The sequence below is a fragment of the Aspergillus campestris genome (assembly GCF_002847485.1).
Source record: "Aspergillus campestris IBT 28561 chromosome Unknown P168scaffold_2, whole genome shotgun sequence".
Classification (NCBI taxonomy): Eukaryota; Fungi; Ascomycota; class Eurotiomycetes; order Eurotiales; family Aspergillaceae; genus Aspergillus; species Aspergillus campestris.
The window spans coordinates 431,046-444,303 of record NW_020194337.1 but is presented as its reverse complement, the minus strand read 5'-3'; the positions used below and the strand labels follow the sequence as shown (position 1 = coordinate 444,303).

General features: G+C 53.7%; 4 protein-coding genes and 2 non-coding genes across 6 annotated transcripts; 4 read left to right on the top strand and 2 right to left on the bottom strand.

Moving 5' to 3' along the window:
- Positions 1-998: 998 nt before the first annotated feature.
- P168DRAFT_315575 (uncharacterized protein) lies at positions 999-2,610 on the top strand (the record flags this gene model as incomplete). The annotated part of the gene is made up of 2 exons (XM_024839918.1): positions 999-1,307; positions 1,369-2,610. 2 exons carry the CDS (start codon positions 999-1,001, stop codon positions 2,608-2,610), a joined length of 1,551 nt encoding a protein of 516 aa, XP_024695643.1.
- A 122-nt stretch (positions 2,611-2,732) lies between these two features.
- On the top strand, positions 2,733-3,314 carry P168DRAFT_86729 (uncharacterized protein). Its single transcript, XM_024842190.1, has one exon. It carries the CDS (start codon positions 2,855-2,857, stop codon positions 3,233-3,235), a length of 381 nt encoding a protein of 126 aa, XP_024695642.1. The 5' UTR covers positions 2,733-2,854; the 3' UTR covers positions 3,236-3,314.
- Positions 3,315-3,439: 125 nt separating this feature from the next.
- Positions 3,440-7,285, bottom strand: P168DRAFT_263984 (putative RNA interference and gene silencing protein (Qde2)). Its single transcript, XM_024834831.1, has 3 exons — positions 6,816-7,285; positions 5,608-6,728; positions 3,440-5,549 (listed from the first exon to the last, which is right to left on the bottom strand). The coding sequence occupies exons 1-3, from the start codon at positions 7,082-7,084 to the stop codon at positions 3,829-3,831; spliced, it is 3,111 nt and encodes a 1,036-aa protein (XP_024695641.1). The 5' UTR covers positions 7,085-7,285; the 3' UTR covers positions 3,440-3,828.
- A 711-nt stretch (positions 7,286-7,996) lies between these two features.
- Positions 7,997-8,092, bottom strand: P168DRAFT_t34. Its single transcript has one exon. It is a non-coding gene; the product is annotated as a tRNA-Ser (tRNA).
- Positions 8,093-9,001: 909 nt separating this feature from the next.
- On the top strand, positions 9,002-9,101 carry P168DRAFT_t47. The gene has a single exon. It is a non-coding gene; the product is annotated as a tRNA-Ser (tRNA).
- Positions 9,102-9,863: 762 nt separating this feature from the next.
- On the top strand, positions 9,864-13,083 carry P168DRAFT_287548 (putative C6 transcription factor). Its single transcript, XM_024836601.1, has 7 exons — positions 9,864-10,070; positions 10,138-10,552; positions 10,606-10,828; positions 10,886-10,917; positions 10,971-11,744; positions 11,800-12,510; positions 12,572-13,083. Exons 1-7 carry the CDS (start codon positions 9,946-9,948, stop codon positions 12,875-12,877), a joined length of 2,586 nt encoding a protein of 861 aa, XP_024695640.1. The 5' UTR covers positions 9,864-9,945; the 3' UTR covers positions 12,878-13,083.
- The last annotated feature ends 175 nt before the right edge of the window (positions 13,084-13,258 follow it).

The following is a 13,258-nucleotide window of genomic DNA, read 5'->3' as shown; positions in this document are numbered from 1 at the left end:
GACCGGTGGATCTGGTGACGGGCACATTGTTGGACCGTGCCCTCGCTGGCGCACAGGACTGTTTGCTGCGACAAGCACCGCTCCCCAGGTTCGGCAGTCTGGATAAGGAGAGGGTCGCTACCATTACCCCGACTACGATGGTCACCGAGATCAACACTGTACGATGAGATGACAAACTAGAAGGAATAATACTAGAGAAAAGACCGATGCGGTCGACAGACGGACAGATGGACAGACAGAAAGAAGGCAGTACTGTATTCAAGACTGGGAACGACCCAGTATCCCTCCTCCCAGTCCCTCCCTCTCTCGCTCTCCCTCTCCCTCTCATGCCACTATCCGTATCATAATATCGCGTATCGTAGCCAACAAGTTGCCTGAGAGACCAAGCGGGAGGGGCTTAGACTGGTGAAACACTGGTGCCGTCCTTGGTGTCTTCCACGCGGCTTGACCCGGCGTTGACCGACGCTGATCTAGGCCTTAAACAATCGTGAAAATGTCAAACATCTGGATAACCAGGGAAGGTCGGGGGAGAATCTGATATTACGATGTTGCGCCTCCTGAAGATGATCCGAATTCTCCAGTATCCTTGATTATTCGGTCTCATTTGCGAGTGTTCCATCCACATTCTTCATTCGTTCATTCTTTCTCTCTCTTTTCTATTCTTACTTTCTTTCATGATTGCCCCTTTCAAGATTAATATTGACATGTCGTCTGGAGGGAGATAATTCTTATTTGTTGACAATTGACTTCCCCCCCGGAACGATCCAAACTTTGGTTCGCGTTTTTCCCTGTGTTGACCTTTCTGACCTTTTCGACCTTTCTGTCCCTGTCAAGAATCCTAATCCATCTCTTGGCTCATTTAATTTAATTTCCCCTTCCCCGTCCACTCCTCTCTCCCTCCCTCTCTCCATCTCCGAACTTCTCTTGTAATCAATTTGTCCCTTACCTCTGTCTCCGCCTCAAGTCCTGTCTTTGGTGGATTCCACTTCTCAGCGACCATGATTTTCAAGGATCTATACCAGCGATACCTGGCCAGCCCCAGGACCGCGTCGTTAGCGGCCGATGTCGCGTTGAACTATATCCCCACTACCATCAAGGTCGAAGGCGCAGATGCCGTGCTCCACCACCTCACCCGCCAGGACCACGTTATCAAGATCAGGTCCGAGACTATCCTGGACGCCGTCGAAGGGAATGCCAGTATCTGCGTCGATGTCGAGACCACGGTAGAGTTTGTATCTGGAGGCGGCCCCTATCTCCCGACGCTCGATGATAATTTCCTGTCCGACCGCGTCGCGACCTTCCCCACGGTATGTACATAGATACCCCACCCCCCCTCCTGATACCGACTGACGTCGTGTCACCCTTCAGATTCACATCGTGCGCTTCAATGCGCAGAATCAAATCCACAGCGTCCGCATCTACTGGGACCAGGCGTCGCTGCTGAAGCAGGTCGAGGTCATCGGCGCCCGCAGTCGCGGCTGGCCCATCCGCGACGCAAAGGAGCAGTTTCGCATGATCAAAGCAGCCAGCTCGGCGACTCCAGCGCCCGCCACGGACGACAGTGCCTCCTCTCGACCGACGTCCCGATCGGACGATCCCGAGTCCAAGCGAGCCTCCCCCGGCAAGAAATACATCAAGGACCCCTACGCAGCGGAGTCCCTCTTCCACCTGCTGTCCCCTGACTCCGGCCGCGCGGACCCCGTGCGCCCCCCTCGCGCCCCCGCCTCAGCCCAGCCCCCCTCGCGCAACCTCGACGACCTCTTCGTCCGCGACGACAACGTCCAAGACGCGCCCGACGCGACCCCCACCAAGTCCACGATCGCGCCCAAGGCCGGCTCCAACAAGAACTTCCAGCGCGCGCGCATCTTCGACGACGACGACACCGTCCGCGAGCACGACGGCCCGCAGCAGATCGCCTACCGCGCGAACCCCAAGCGCTACCAGCACTTCGAGCTCGGCGCCGACAACAGCGAGCGCGAGATCAAGCACGCCGAGGCCCGCCCGCTCTCCTACGCCCGCCCCCAGTGGAACTTCGAGGACTTCGGCACCCCCGAGAAGGCCCACCGCCAGATCCGTCCCGAGGAAGTGCGCCACTTCGGCTGGAGCGACGACGAGGCCCAGGAGACCCCGCCAGCCCGCCCGCACCCGCGTCCGGACGCAAAGACCCAGATCCACATGGGGGACCCCAACGACGAGGGCAACGGCGCGCGCATCATCAGCTCGTTCCAGAATAAGGGCATGGGCCTTTACAAGAACCCGCTTTACAGCGAGGACGACGACGACGACGAGCCGGCTCTGCAGGACGTGTCCAAGCAGAAGAAACAGCAGCGTCCGCTGTCTACCGTCAACCGCGGGCCCAACCGTCGCAACGACTTCGAGAACCACTGGGACGTCACGGACGATGCTCCCCCCGTTGCGCCTGAGGCCAGCGCCGAGAACGAGAAGCCTGCTAGCTCGATTAGACAGACAGCCGTGCGCATGATGGAGCCCTCGTGGGGTCTGTATGATGAGTCGCCCCAGCCCAGAAAGTTCGTCAATGTTGTCCCCGGGCGTCGCGCGGGCAAAGCCACCAATGATCGGAGCTGGAACAACATCTACGGTGATGAATGATTTGATTGTTTTCATCCATTCAGTCGATTGATTGATTGATAGATGCCACTCGTGATGTGGAATCTTAAAAAGACATGTCCTGCTATGGAATACAGTACGACGACCCTTGGACGCGAAATGCGCCACGAGCGAAACGACAACCATGATGAAAGATAAATACAAAAACAGACACAGAACACAGAACTAGTTCCTTATGTCAATATCGGCTGATCAACCGACCAGACAATAACCAACATCCCCTTCCATGCCAGCCAGCAACCGGCATGGCCGGCTAGGTACTGACCTCATTCATTATGCCCCTATCTATCTATCTAAGCTCGCGGGCCTGTATCATTTTCTCCTTGTACTTTCTACCTCTATTCTTCCTCGCTTTCTTTCTTCTTTCCTTCCATCTTTACTCGGTTTACCTTTAGTTACTTACTTGACTGTACTTGATTTTACTTACTTTACTTTACCTCCTTCTGTCTTTCTACCTTTCCTTGTCAGTGTTGATGTTATTATTCTTATCTACAACTGTGATTTCCCAACTGCGCGTTCTGTTTTGATCCACTTGTTTACTTACCAACAACTAAATATCTATCCAATACAATCCCTGGTTGTTATTCGTGGTGTGGTCTTTGTATGATTGATTACTGTTTATTTACTTTTTATTATTATTGATTATTGATTATTATTGTTGATTGATAGTTGATTTAGTAAAGATAGATGATAATAAAGTATCTTACTTACTATGCTGCTACAGTATATCAATTAGATCTAGGTAGTCAAGTTTACATCTGACTGGGATTTCTCAAGCAGTAGGATATAGGTAGGCAGGTAGGTAGAAAGGGTATTTTGTTGCATTTTGGGATAAGATCCATCTTCCTATCTATCTATCTACCTAGGTAAATAACTAGACTAGATACACTAGATACATAGCCAATGAGTCTTCAAACTAACTGATCAATAACATATCATATTCATTCTCGTTTCCATTCCATTCCAGTTTGGCCGTGATAACGCGTGCAAAAACAAGATAAACAATTCCAATTTGCAAATAGAAAGAAACATGACAGGGCATGACAGAACCCAACGTTTATCCAGCTAACCCAACCAAGATAAAGCAGGATCAAAGCAACAGTAATCCACGAGTCTTTCCAGTGTTCCATCGGTTGCCCTTTCAACCCAATTGCCATTCTCCAATTGGGAGCCAGGTCGGTGTGCCAAGTGTCAGAATCCTCAAATGTAAAACATGGTATCCTTGACATTCGCATGGATCCTAACACTGGCATCATCAACCAGCATATCCGCCCCCCCACTCCCCGTAACAATACTCCCCGACGGGGTCGGATCAAACGCCGAGCTGAGATAGCATCTCGCGCGCGTGCAGACCAGATCCGCGTAGTAGGCCGGCGGGCAGATGCTGACTGCTTTAGTCGCACGCCCGAACAGGTAGCAGAGCCGGTGGGTCAGGCCTTCTAGGATATCGGCCGTGTTCTGGTTGGGATGCGAGGGCTTCTGGCGCAGGAAGATCTCGTCCCAGACGGTGTAGTAGTGGGCCGGCCGGGCGGTGCCCTTCAGCGCTGTGTGCGCCTGCAGGAAAAAGTCCCAGTTGCGGGCTTCGGTCACGCCGCGGTCGACGACGGTGCCGTTGCTGGGGTTGCCGGAGCGGTCGGCGGTTGGGTCGCTCGTGGGGTAGAAGCGCGTGTGGTGGCGCTTGCCGACCACGACGATGGAGATTCGGGGGAGTTGTTTGGCTGTGTCGGTCGCTGGGTAGGTCTCTTTGCAGGCAGCTTTGAGGAGGGGCAGTTCCTTTTCGACGACTGTGTCGTATTGGCCTTCGGAGACGCCGTCGCGGTATACGATGATGTTCTCGGGGAGTTGGTTCTTGTGGCCCCGCTGCCAGCGATGGAGGTGCGCTTTGAGCATCGCGTTGAGGTCCTCGACCATCTCGTTGCGCTTCTCGCGCTGCACGCGGATTTCGGCGGGCCACTGGCCGAGGAGGGCGTCGACGGAGGCGACCATGCCGGCGACGCTAGGGGCGTTGTCGGAGGAGCCGGGAGAAGGGTGCGTCACGTCGATGCCGACGAGCATGGTCTTGCCCTCGCCGATGAGGCCGAGGTCGGACGCGCGCAGGACTTGGTTGTTGCCGCCGAGCTTGAGGTTGAATTTCAGGCCGACGTTGGCAAAGTACTGGTCGTCGCACTTGGCGAATTTATCGCCCAGAACGTTGACGTTGCGCACGCCGTGCTTGATGTCGCAGGTCTGCTTGATGCAGTTGTAAAGTCCGGTGTCCACGGAGGGGAGGATGGTGAGGATGACCTGCGGGCGGTGGCCGGCGATAAGTCTCGCGATTGCGCTGTCCACGACCGCTTCGTAGTTCATTTCGTTGACCTCGACGCGGATTCCGGGTTTGGAGGGCGCAGAGATCACGCCCACTTCGTTTAGCTTGTCTGTGAATCTCTTCAGGGGTTCAGCCAGTGCCGCGGGGCTGTCGAAGAAGGGCCGGCGTCCCTCGAAGTCGACCACGAGATAGGTCCAGCTGGTCATCTTGCTGGGCGTGGAGAATCGGATCGACCGCATGTTCCAGCTGCCAAAGTTCGGTCTGACTTGCTTCTGGCCCGACTTCTCGTCCCTGTAGTAGATGTTGGGCACCGGGAGCACTCGTCCGGGGACGGTGATTAGCTTTGGGTTTGGCTGGACGCCGAATTCCTGGAGGGTCTGACTGGGGGGAGCCCCAAGGCCTAGGATACCTGTGCCGTTGGTCGCGATGGATTGGGCATTCTGCGGCGGGGGGCGAACCGCGAAGTTCAGCATGCCCCTGGTCTGATTGGGGGTCAACTTGGTTTTGGCGGGCTGGCCGGCGACAACCTCGCAGGCTTCGACGGGCAGATAGCTAGGGTTCTCCCGTGTCCCCACGTTGACAACGGGCATTCTGAGATCGACATTCATGTTGTATTCTTTGGGTCGATCTGTCAGCACGTCCACGGATGAGACTTGAGACGAAGGGGTACTTACGCTGTCTAAAGAAGTCCGCCACGGAGACATAATTCCCAGCTGGTGCGGGGCCTGCCTTAGCAGCCTTTTTGCCCTTGCCACCCTTCTGAGCGGACGGCTGACCGGGTGCATCCAGGAAGAATTGGACGTCTCTGGGGCCGGCTCCGTGACGGTCTATCTTGGGGCGGTTGGGCAACCCGGAACCATCAGCTTTGGTGGCCGGGCCTACAATGGTCTTGAACCGTGGGATGATCTCTCCACGTCTGTTCTTCCTCTGGATGTGCGTCACTCGGACTCTGAGCTTGCTTAGGAAACGCCTCAACTCGTTGATATCACGCGAGCGCGTTTGCTGGAAGCTGCCGATGACCGCTGCCAGCGGGCCTTCCTGGTAACAGGCGACGTACTTGACCTGGACGTTGACCAGTAGACGCGAAGTTGCAGCCCGAGCGCTCACGATGTATCCTCTAAACACTTCGAGCCCAGCACCCAGGTCCCATTTCTCCCGGCCAGGCCCGCGGAGAGCAAAATGCTTGTTCGCGCCCACGGAGCCCACGTCCGGATTTGTCTTGGCATGGTAGCCCAGGAGGATGTTCATAGCCTGTATGACTTCCTGTTTAGACTCGAACATGGCGCCCGCATTGGTCGAGGTCAAGTAGCTCAACAAGTCGGACGGGCTGAGTCTGCCAGTAAACTGGACCTTAACACGGTAAACCCTCGGCTCTTCCGCGTAGTCGTCGTCGTGTTCGTCCTTGTAGCGCACGTCATAGTCACGCGGGGTGTCCTCGCTGTCGAGGATTTTGAGGCTCGACACCAGGGTAGACCGGTGATCCGTGACGATGTGGCTGCGGTGTTCTGAGAAATGCTCTTCCAGCAGCAGGCTAATGATCTGGCGGGCCTTCCTCCCCGCCGGGGGGTTCTTGGTGGCCGAGTTGCCCAGGATGTTCACATTGTAGCGGAAGAGCTGGTTCCCCACCGACTTCAAGTCCAGGTAATTGGCAAACAGCGTAACCGCCTGTCCCTGGGTACCGTAGGCCGGGCGCTCGGGGAAGCCAGGCTCTCTCTTCTTAGCCGCCAAGGCAGTGACCACGGCGTTTTCAGTCTTTTCGACCTCGGCGCTTGGAGCAACGACCCCTCCTTCCGGACTAATAATCAACAATCAACAGGGTCCACACGAGCTGGGGACAATCGACCCGATCAATATGCGTGGTGGAGGGAAAGGAAGAGCGTACGAATAGATGCGTGGACCCTGATCAAAGCCACCGCGACCACCACGGCCTCCGCCTCCCCCACGTCCCCCGCGTCCACGATCACCAAAATTTCCTCTGCCCCGACCTCCACGATCGCCAAAGTCACTTCTTCCACGGCCGCCTCTATCGCCAAAATCACCTCTGCCGCGTCCTCGACCGCGATTATCGCCGGGTGGGCCCGACTGACGGAAGGGAAGATCCACGGTTGAGCCACGGCCGCCGCCTCTACCACGTCCCCTCGGAGCGGACATGACGGTTGATGCAGGAGGTTTATGGATGATGAGCACTCAACTGGTTTATGTTAAAAATGGAAGTGGGATAAATGTGTAGGGGAGGGAGATGGAAAGATGAAGAGAGGAAGAAAGAAAGATGGAAGGGAGAGAAAGCAAAGATATAAAAAGCAGAAGAGCGACAGAGTGGGTATGCAGGAAGGAGTGAATTGGACTGCTATAGGTCGCCCCGCAGTGGACAAACAGACAAACCGACAAGGACTGTGGCAGTGAGGAGGACTGGTGGTGGTTCATTGTCTGTGGTGCATTCACTCTCCAATCCCAGTAGTATCACTGAACCCTCTGGCGAATGGAAGATGCAGAGAACCAGACACTGAGAATCTGTGGATTGCTTTGTGTTGCTTGGTTCACCCGGGGTATATTGATGTATGACATGTCCATTTTATCTCCTACTATACTATAGCTAAGTATCTGTGGCTGAATATATCTACCCCAGCCCACTGATACAGTGCTCTCTGTCATTGAGTCGAATATGTATGTATGTATTGGGCTAAATGATCTGCCCACTAAGTACCGTAGCCAGGGAAAATTCTACTAGGCTTATTCCGATGCTGGTTCAAACCTACCACCAAAAGAAGCTCCGATACATCGGAGTTTTATATTCATTTACGGGTTCTGTCTACAATTCCTTTTGCTTGTCGTCAAGTACTTCTATCTATCAACAAATACAAGTGCCCCACTACAACAGATCAACGCCCAACCAATCATTCGCACCGGTGACCAGGGGGATACAACCGACAGATAGGATTGGGACCGTTGACAGCTCTACTCCGTACCATCTCAGACCAGTAAGACCACTACATCCTCGATCCACAACGGGTGGAAGTGGGGATGAATAGAGCTCTATATAAAAGAAATATAAAAAAAATAGGACGACAGCTGCAGGATTCGAACCTGCGCTCACGAATGAACGGGATGACAGATATGGTATATAGCAGTCCCGCGCCTTAACCACTCGGCCAAACTGTCCTTATTTATATACTGCTGATTATTAGCCATACATCAGTGCAGTGCGAGAAATGTAACCTCATTGCATTTGGTTCTATTTGATGCTACTTTGCCACAACGGTATTATCTTGGCATGTTATGTCCTCCTATCTCATCTGCTCATTGTTTTGTTGGTAAACTTGATGATTTGGGGTAGGTGGGGCTATGACTCATTGTTGGAAATCTCATGGGATCTTGATCCTTGTTTGTTGTTGTGGTAGGTAAGGCCTTGCACCCTTGAATATTCGTACTTAGGTGGTGGAACTATATATTTCTCAACTCCCGGTGCCGTGACCACACAATCCCATACTCACGCCAGGAGTAGTCTATACCAACCACCGTGCAGGTTGAAGGAAGAAGCAAGTAAAAAAAGAAACTGAAATAAAAAAAAGAAGAAGAAAACACAGCAATGTATACGACATGGCAAAATCTCAAATGTTAATGAGCCGCTGCAATGGCATGTCGTAACTACTAGCAAAGAAGTAAGAGATTACAAATCAAACTAACCCTGCAACTAATCGTACTTATAGATAACTTAGAGTAAGCTCGATACCGACCTTGAAGGTAACTCGTATAATTAACCATAAGACATAGAGAACAAGCGGAAGCTTGATGTCTATAGTACCTGCAAAGGCCAGTCCCGTGGAGATGGCTCCGCTCGTGAACCAGACGGCGGAATTTCCTATCAAGAAAGGGTCACAAGACTAAGCTCCAACCTAGTAACCACCATGACAAGAGAATGTAGCCCCGAGAGACTACCACCTCTAATACAATAGAGAAGGATTTATGAGTGGTCTACTTTAGGAATCGACTACTTCCTGTCAGAATATAGACAGATAGATACCATAGTCTGGTCGTCTATCTCCAAGGAGCCGTATTAGTCAACCAATTGACAGTTTGGCCGAGTGGTTAAGGCGCGGGACTGCTATATATGTATCATATCTGCTATCCCGTTCATTCGTGAGCGCAGGTTCGAATCCTGCAGCTGTCGGATCTTTTTTATTTTTTCCTTCCCGCGCCTCGATCCTGCCTGAGGCTAGCTACAGTTGTTGGCTCACCAGAGCTTAATTGCGTCGCCGATAAGAGGGCCAGACAAAGAGACCGTACTTACCCTGTCTCCTCTTCTCCTCGATCCTTCATTATAAATATCCTTCTATCCGCATCCATCTCTTTCGTCCTCGCGATCGTGCCTCTTAGGCTCAAGAGACGTTCTCGCCCATATCTGCCGGCCTGTCAATCTGCACGAGGTTACATACGGCAGACTCACGAATGCTTGCTCGCCCCTCCATATCTGACCAAGCCAATATTTCCCCTTTGCTGCACCTTATTCGCCCCCGTGCCCCGCGTGAAGATCCAAAGCGAACAGTGAGAAGCCTATACGAGTCTCTTGATTTCATCGCGCCTCGACCTCAAGCTCCCCGCTCAGTTTGTTGCGCGGACTACAGCCACCTCCCAACCACTCGCTCCGAATCACCGCCCCGCACCCCTGGTACCCCCGAATTGACCCCCGAAGCCACGTCGATAGAGTCGCAACCACCGCATGCTGAGCGCTGGATCTACGCGCACCCGGAAACAAATCCGTGACGGAGACGCTCTCGCCTTGTGTCCGAATATAAGTGACCCGATACGGACTGCCGCACGAGGCTAGGATTGAAGATATCGGTGCGGTCCAGCCTCTCGCAGCCATACACAGAGCAACGGTGCTTCCTGAAAGATAAAGATCATCTGGGACAGCGATCGTGCGCTTGTAGGGTGTGATATTGCGTGTCCGTGCTATCGCCTCCGAGGCTCATCCTCAAGACAAGCGCAGTGACTTCCCAAACACGAGAAGAACAATGTCACCCACTCCACCATCCACCACATCCTCCAGCGCTGGCGCATTCTCCCCCGAAGGACACTATAGGGTGGTTCGAAAGAGGAATCGGGTGCCTCTTTCTTGCGGACCTTGTCGCCAAAGAAAGTAAGATGCTCCCCCGCACTCTGTACATGTCCAACGTCCGACGATTGTCTGACGCTGTGCGTTGTAGGCTGAAATGCAACCGCACCAATCCGTGTGAAAACTGCGTCAAGCGCGGTGATGCTTCGTCATGTAGCTACGCTCAACCGAATACCCGAAAGAAAAACGTGTCCCAACAGAATAGCTCGAGCTCTCCAGACGATATGCAGAACCGGATCGACCGATTGGAAGGCTTGGTGTTGTCGTTGATGACCAACGGATCTCAATCAGCGGGCCCCGCCGCAGCTGTGTCCGCTATCTCGGGCAGTGGTAGCAGTATCTGCTCCGCCCAGATTGGGTCGGATTTGAAGCTGGATGACGAGATTCCCGACGCAGAGGAAAGCGATACCGAACAGGTTACCAAGTCTTTTGGTATCATGAAAGTCGACAACCACAACAAGTCTTACTATGTCAGCGAGGCGCACTGGGCGTCGGTTCTAAGCGATGTGAGACTTAAGATTGCCGAATGCGTGGGATCCCAGACTGACTGTGTTTGTAGATTGCCGAAGTGCGAAACTATTTCAGCACCCATAAAAAGCAGTACGAGGAACAAGCGGAAAGGCTCGATGCCACTCGACTTCCAACCGATGTCCCCGGCTCTGCTTTACTTTTCGGCGCCACGAAGCCCGCCAGCCGTGCAGAAATCATGTCCTCGTTTCCCTCAAAATACACGACAGATATATTAGTTGCGCGATATTTCAATAGCTACGACCCTTGCACTCGTAAGTCAGATTGCACCCGCTTGTCGTGTTCTTTTACCATGCTAACCTCCGACCCAGTAATTCTTCATGGCCCTACTTTTCAGGCGCAGGTAAGCAGCGACTCCTGGACCGTTGGCAATAGAAGTGGCGCTGACCGTTTTAGTACAATAAACACTGGGAAGACCCGTCACAGACATGTATCGTTTGGGTTGGCATGCTATTATCGATCATGCGATTAGCCATGCTCTCGTATCATCGCGAAGAGGACGAGCCGCCGGAGTTCCGGGGCAAGTCTCTGGACATGGCAGGCACGTTTCGGAATCTCATGGCGCAATGTTTGACCCTGGCAGATTATACCAAACCGTGGCCATACTTGATCGAAGCCCTAATGTTCCACCTCCATGGGGACTTCTCCCAGACCAGAGAGGCGGACGTGTCTGTCTGGGTGCTCGTCGGCGTGATCGCGAGGCTAGCCATGAGGATGGGTTATCACCGGGACTCAAAGGTGTTTCCCAACATCACGCCGTTCCAAGGGGAGATGCGGCGGCGCGTCTGGACATTAGTACGGGTGTGTGACTTGCTGTTCTCCTTCCAAGTCGGCTTGCCCGGCATGCTCCGCACGTCCGATTGTGACACCGAGATTCCCCAAAACCTATACGACGACGACTTTGAGGAGGACTGCAAGGCACTTCCGGCCTCGCGCCCACCCAGCGAACCCACCCCGATCTCCTATCTCATCACGAAATCGCGTCTAGTATACGCGTTCGGCCGAGTTACCGAGCACGATACTTCCCTTGAAAGTGGATCCTATGATAAGGTGATGGAGCTCGACGCGGAGCTCCGTCGAGCAAGAGACATGATTCCCGAGCATTTGATGCTCCGTCCGATGGAAGAATCCCAGCTTGACCCGGCAAATGTCATCATGTCTCGATACTCCGTAGGTTTCTCAATCCCTAACTACTATTCTATCTAACGCAACTCCCCCCTTTCAGATAATGAGCATATACCACAGAGCCCAGTGCGTGCTACACAGGCCATACATTGTTCGCGCGCGCGAGAATCCCCGCTTTACCTACTCCCGAAGAACATGCATCGACTCCGCCATGGAGCTGTTGCGCTTCCAGTCCATATTCCATACCGAAATGAGCCCCACAGGTCGCTTGCGGGCTCTCCGAAATGGAGTCACCTCATTCTCTTCGACTGATTTCCTACTTGCCGCCACCATCGTTGTGCTCGATCTTTACCACGGCGATCGATTACAAGCCGGGGGTCGCGCCTCCAACGACGCCTGTGCATGGGGCCGAGAACGTCGAGACGAAATGATGGCAGCGCTGCAGCGCTCCAAGGACATCTGGCACGAAAAGCGCGAAGAGACCATGGAGGCTTCCAAAGCAGTGGGGGCTCTCGAGGTGATGCTGGCCCGTCTGAACATGGGCCTCACCGACAGCAGCAATGCGCCGGCACCGGCCTTCGAGCCGCAAGACGAGAAGCAGAATGCTGCCATCACGTTGGGTCTGCTGAGCAGTGGGATGAGCCCCATGAACACGGCACCCCCGGGCTTCAGCGACGCATCGGTGAAAATGGCCGACGCGCCGCTGGCAGCACAGGGTTCCTTCGGTGCTTCCGCCGACTTGGGAGGTGCTCCCTCGCCCTTTGGCAGCATGTTTGGCCAGATGCCTGACATGGAGCTCAATCTGGACTGGGTATGGCCTGACCTTCTTCAATCTGCACCAATCTATCGAGATATTCACTAACGGTAATTAGGACGCCTGGGACACATACATGCAAAACCCGGCGCTCGACTTCTCGGGCCAATGGTGGCCGGGGCCGGACGCGCAACAACAGCAGCTGCAACAGCAGCAGGCGCAAACGGGTATATCTCCGTCCCCAGTCCCAGCCCAGAGTACTCCTGGTGGTGTTGCGGACCGGAACCGCCCCCTCCCCCGCCACCCCAACCTCTTCTTTCTCGATAGCAATAACTATGGTAACGGTCCGCCGATGCCGGGGTCTTACAGTAACGGCTCTCCGCAGCAGCCGAATCAGGGAGCTCCTGGCCAAAGTGCTCCATGATAGCCCATTTCCTCTATTGGTTGGTGTAAAGAGGTGGATAACGAATTTTGGAAGAGCCTGCGATGTTGATGTCTTGTTCTTGAGCATATTACGATTTACTTGGTACATTACCCTCCTATGATGATATTGTCAGCCTGTATTTGGCGGTTTGATGTGATTGTGCTTTCCTTATCCCGGCCTGGAGGCTATTTCACCTCCTGCAGAATGTATTACTATAATCAATACCCAACAGCAAGATTGTGGCATACCGTAGATGTTGAAGGACTAGTGGGTTATTGTATAGTCCCCATAGTGGTCTTATCAGACACCATGCCATGATCACGTGATCTTATCGGAAGCCGATTGGCTCTTTTTCCTGGTCTCGAAAAACATCGGAGGGAA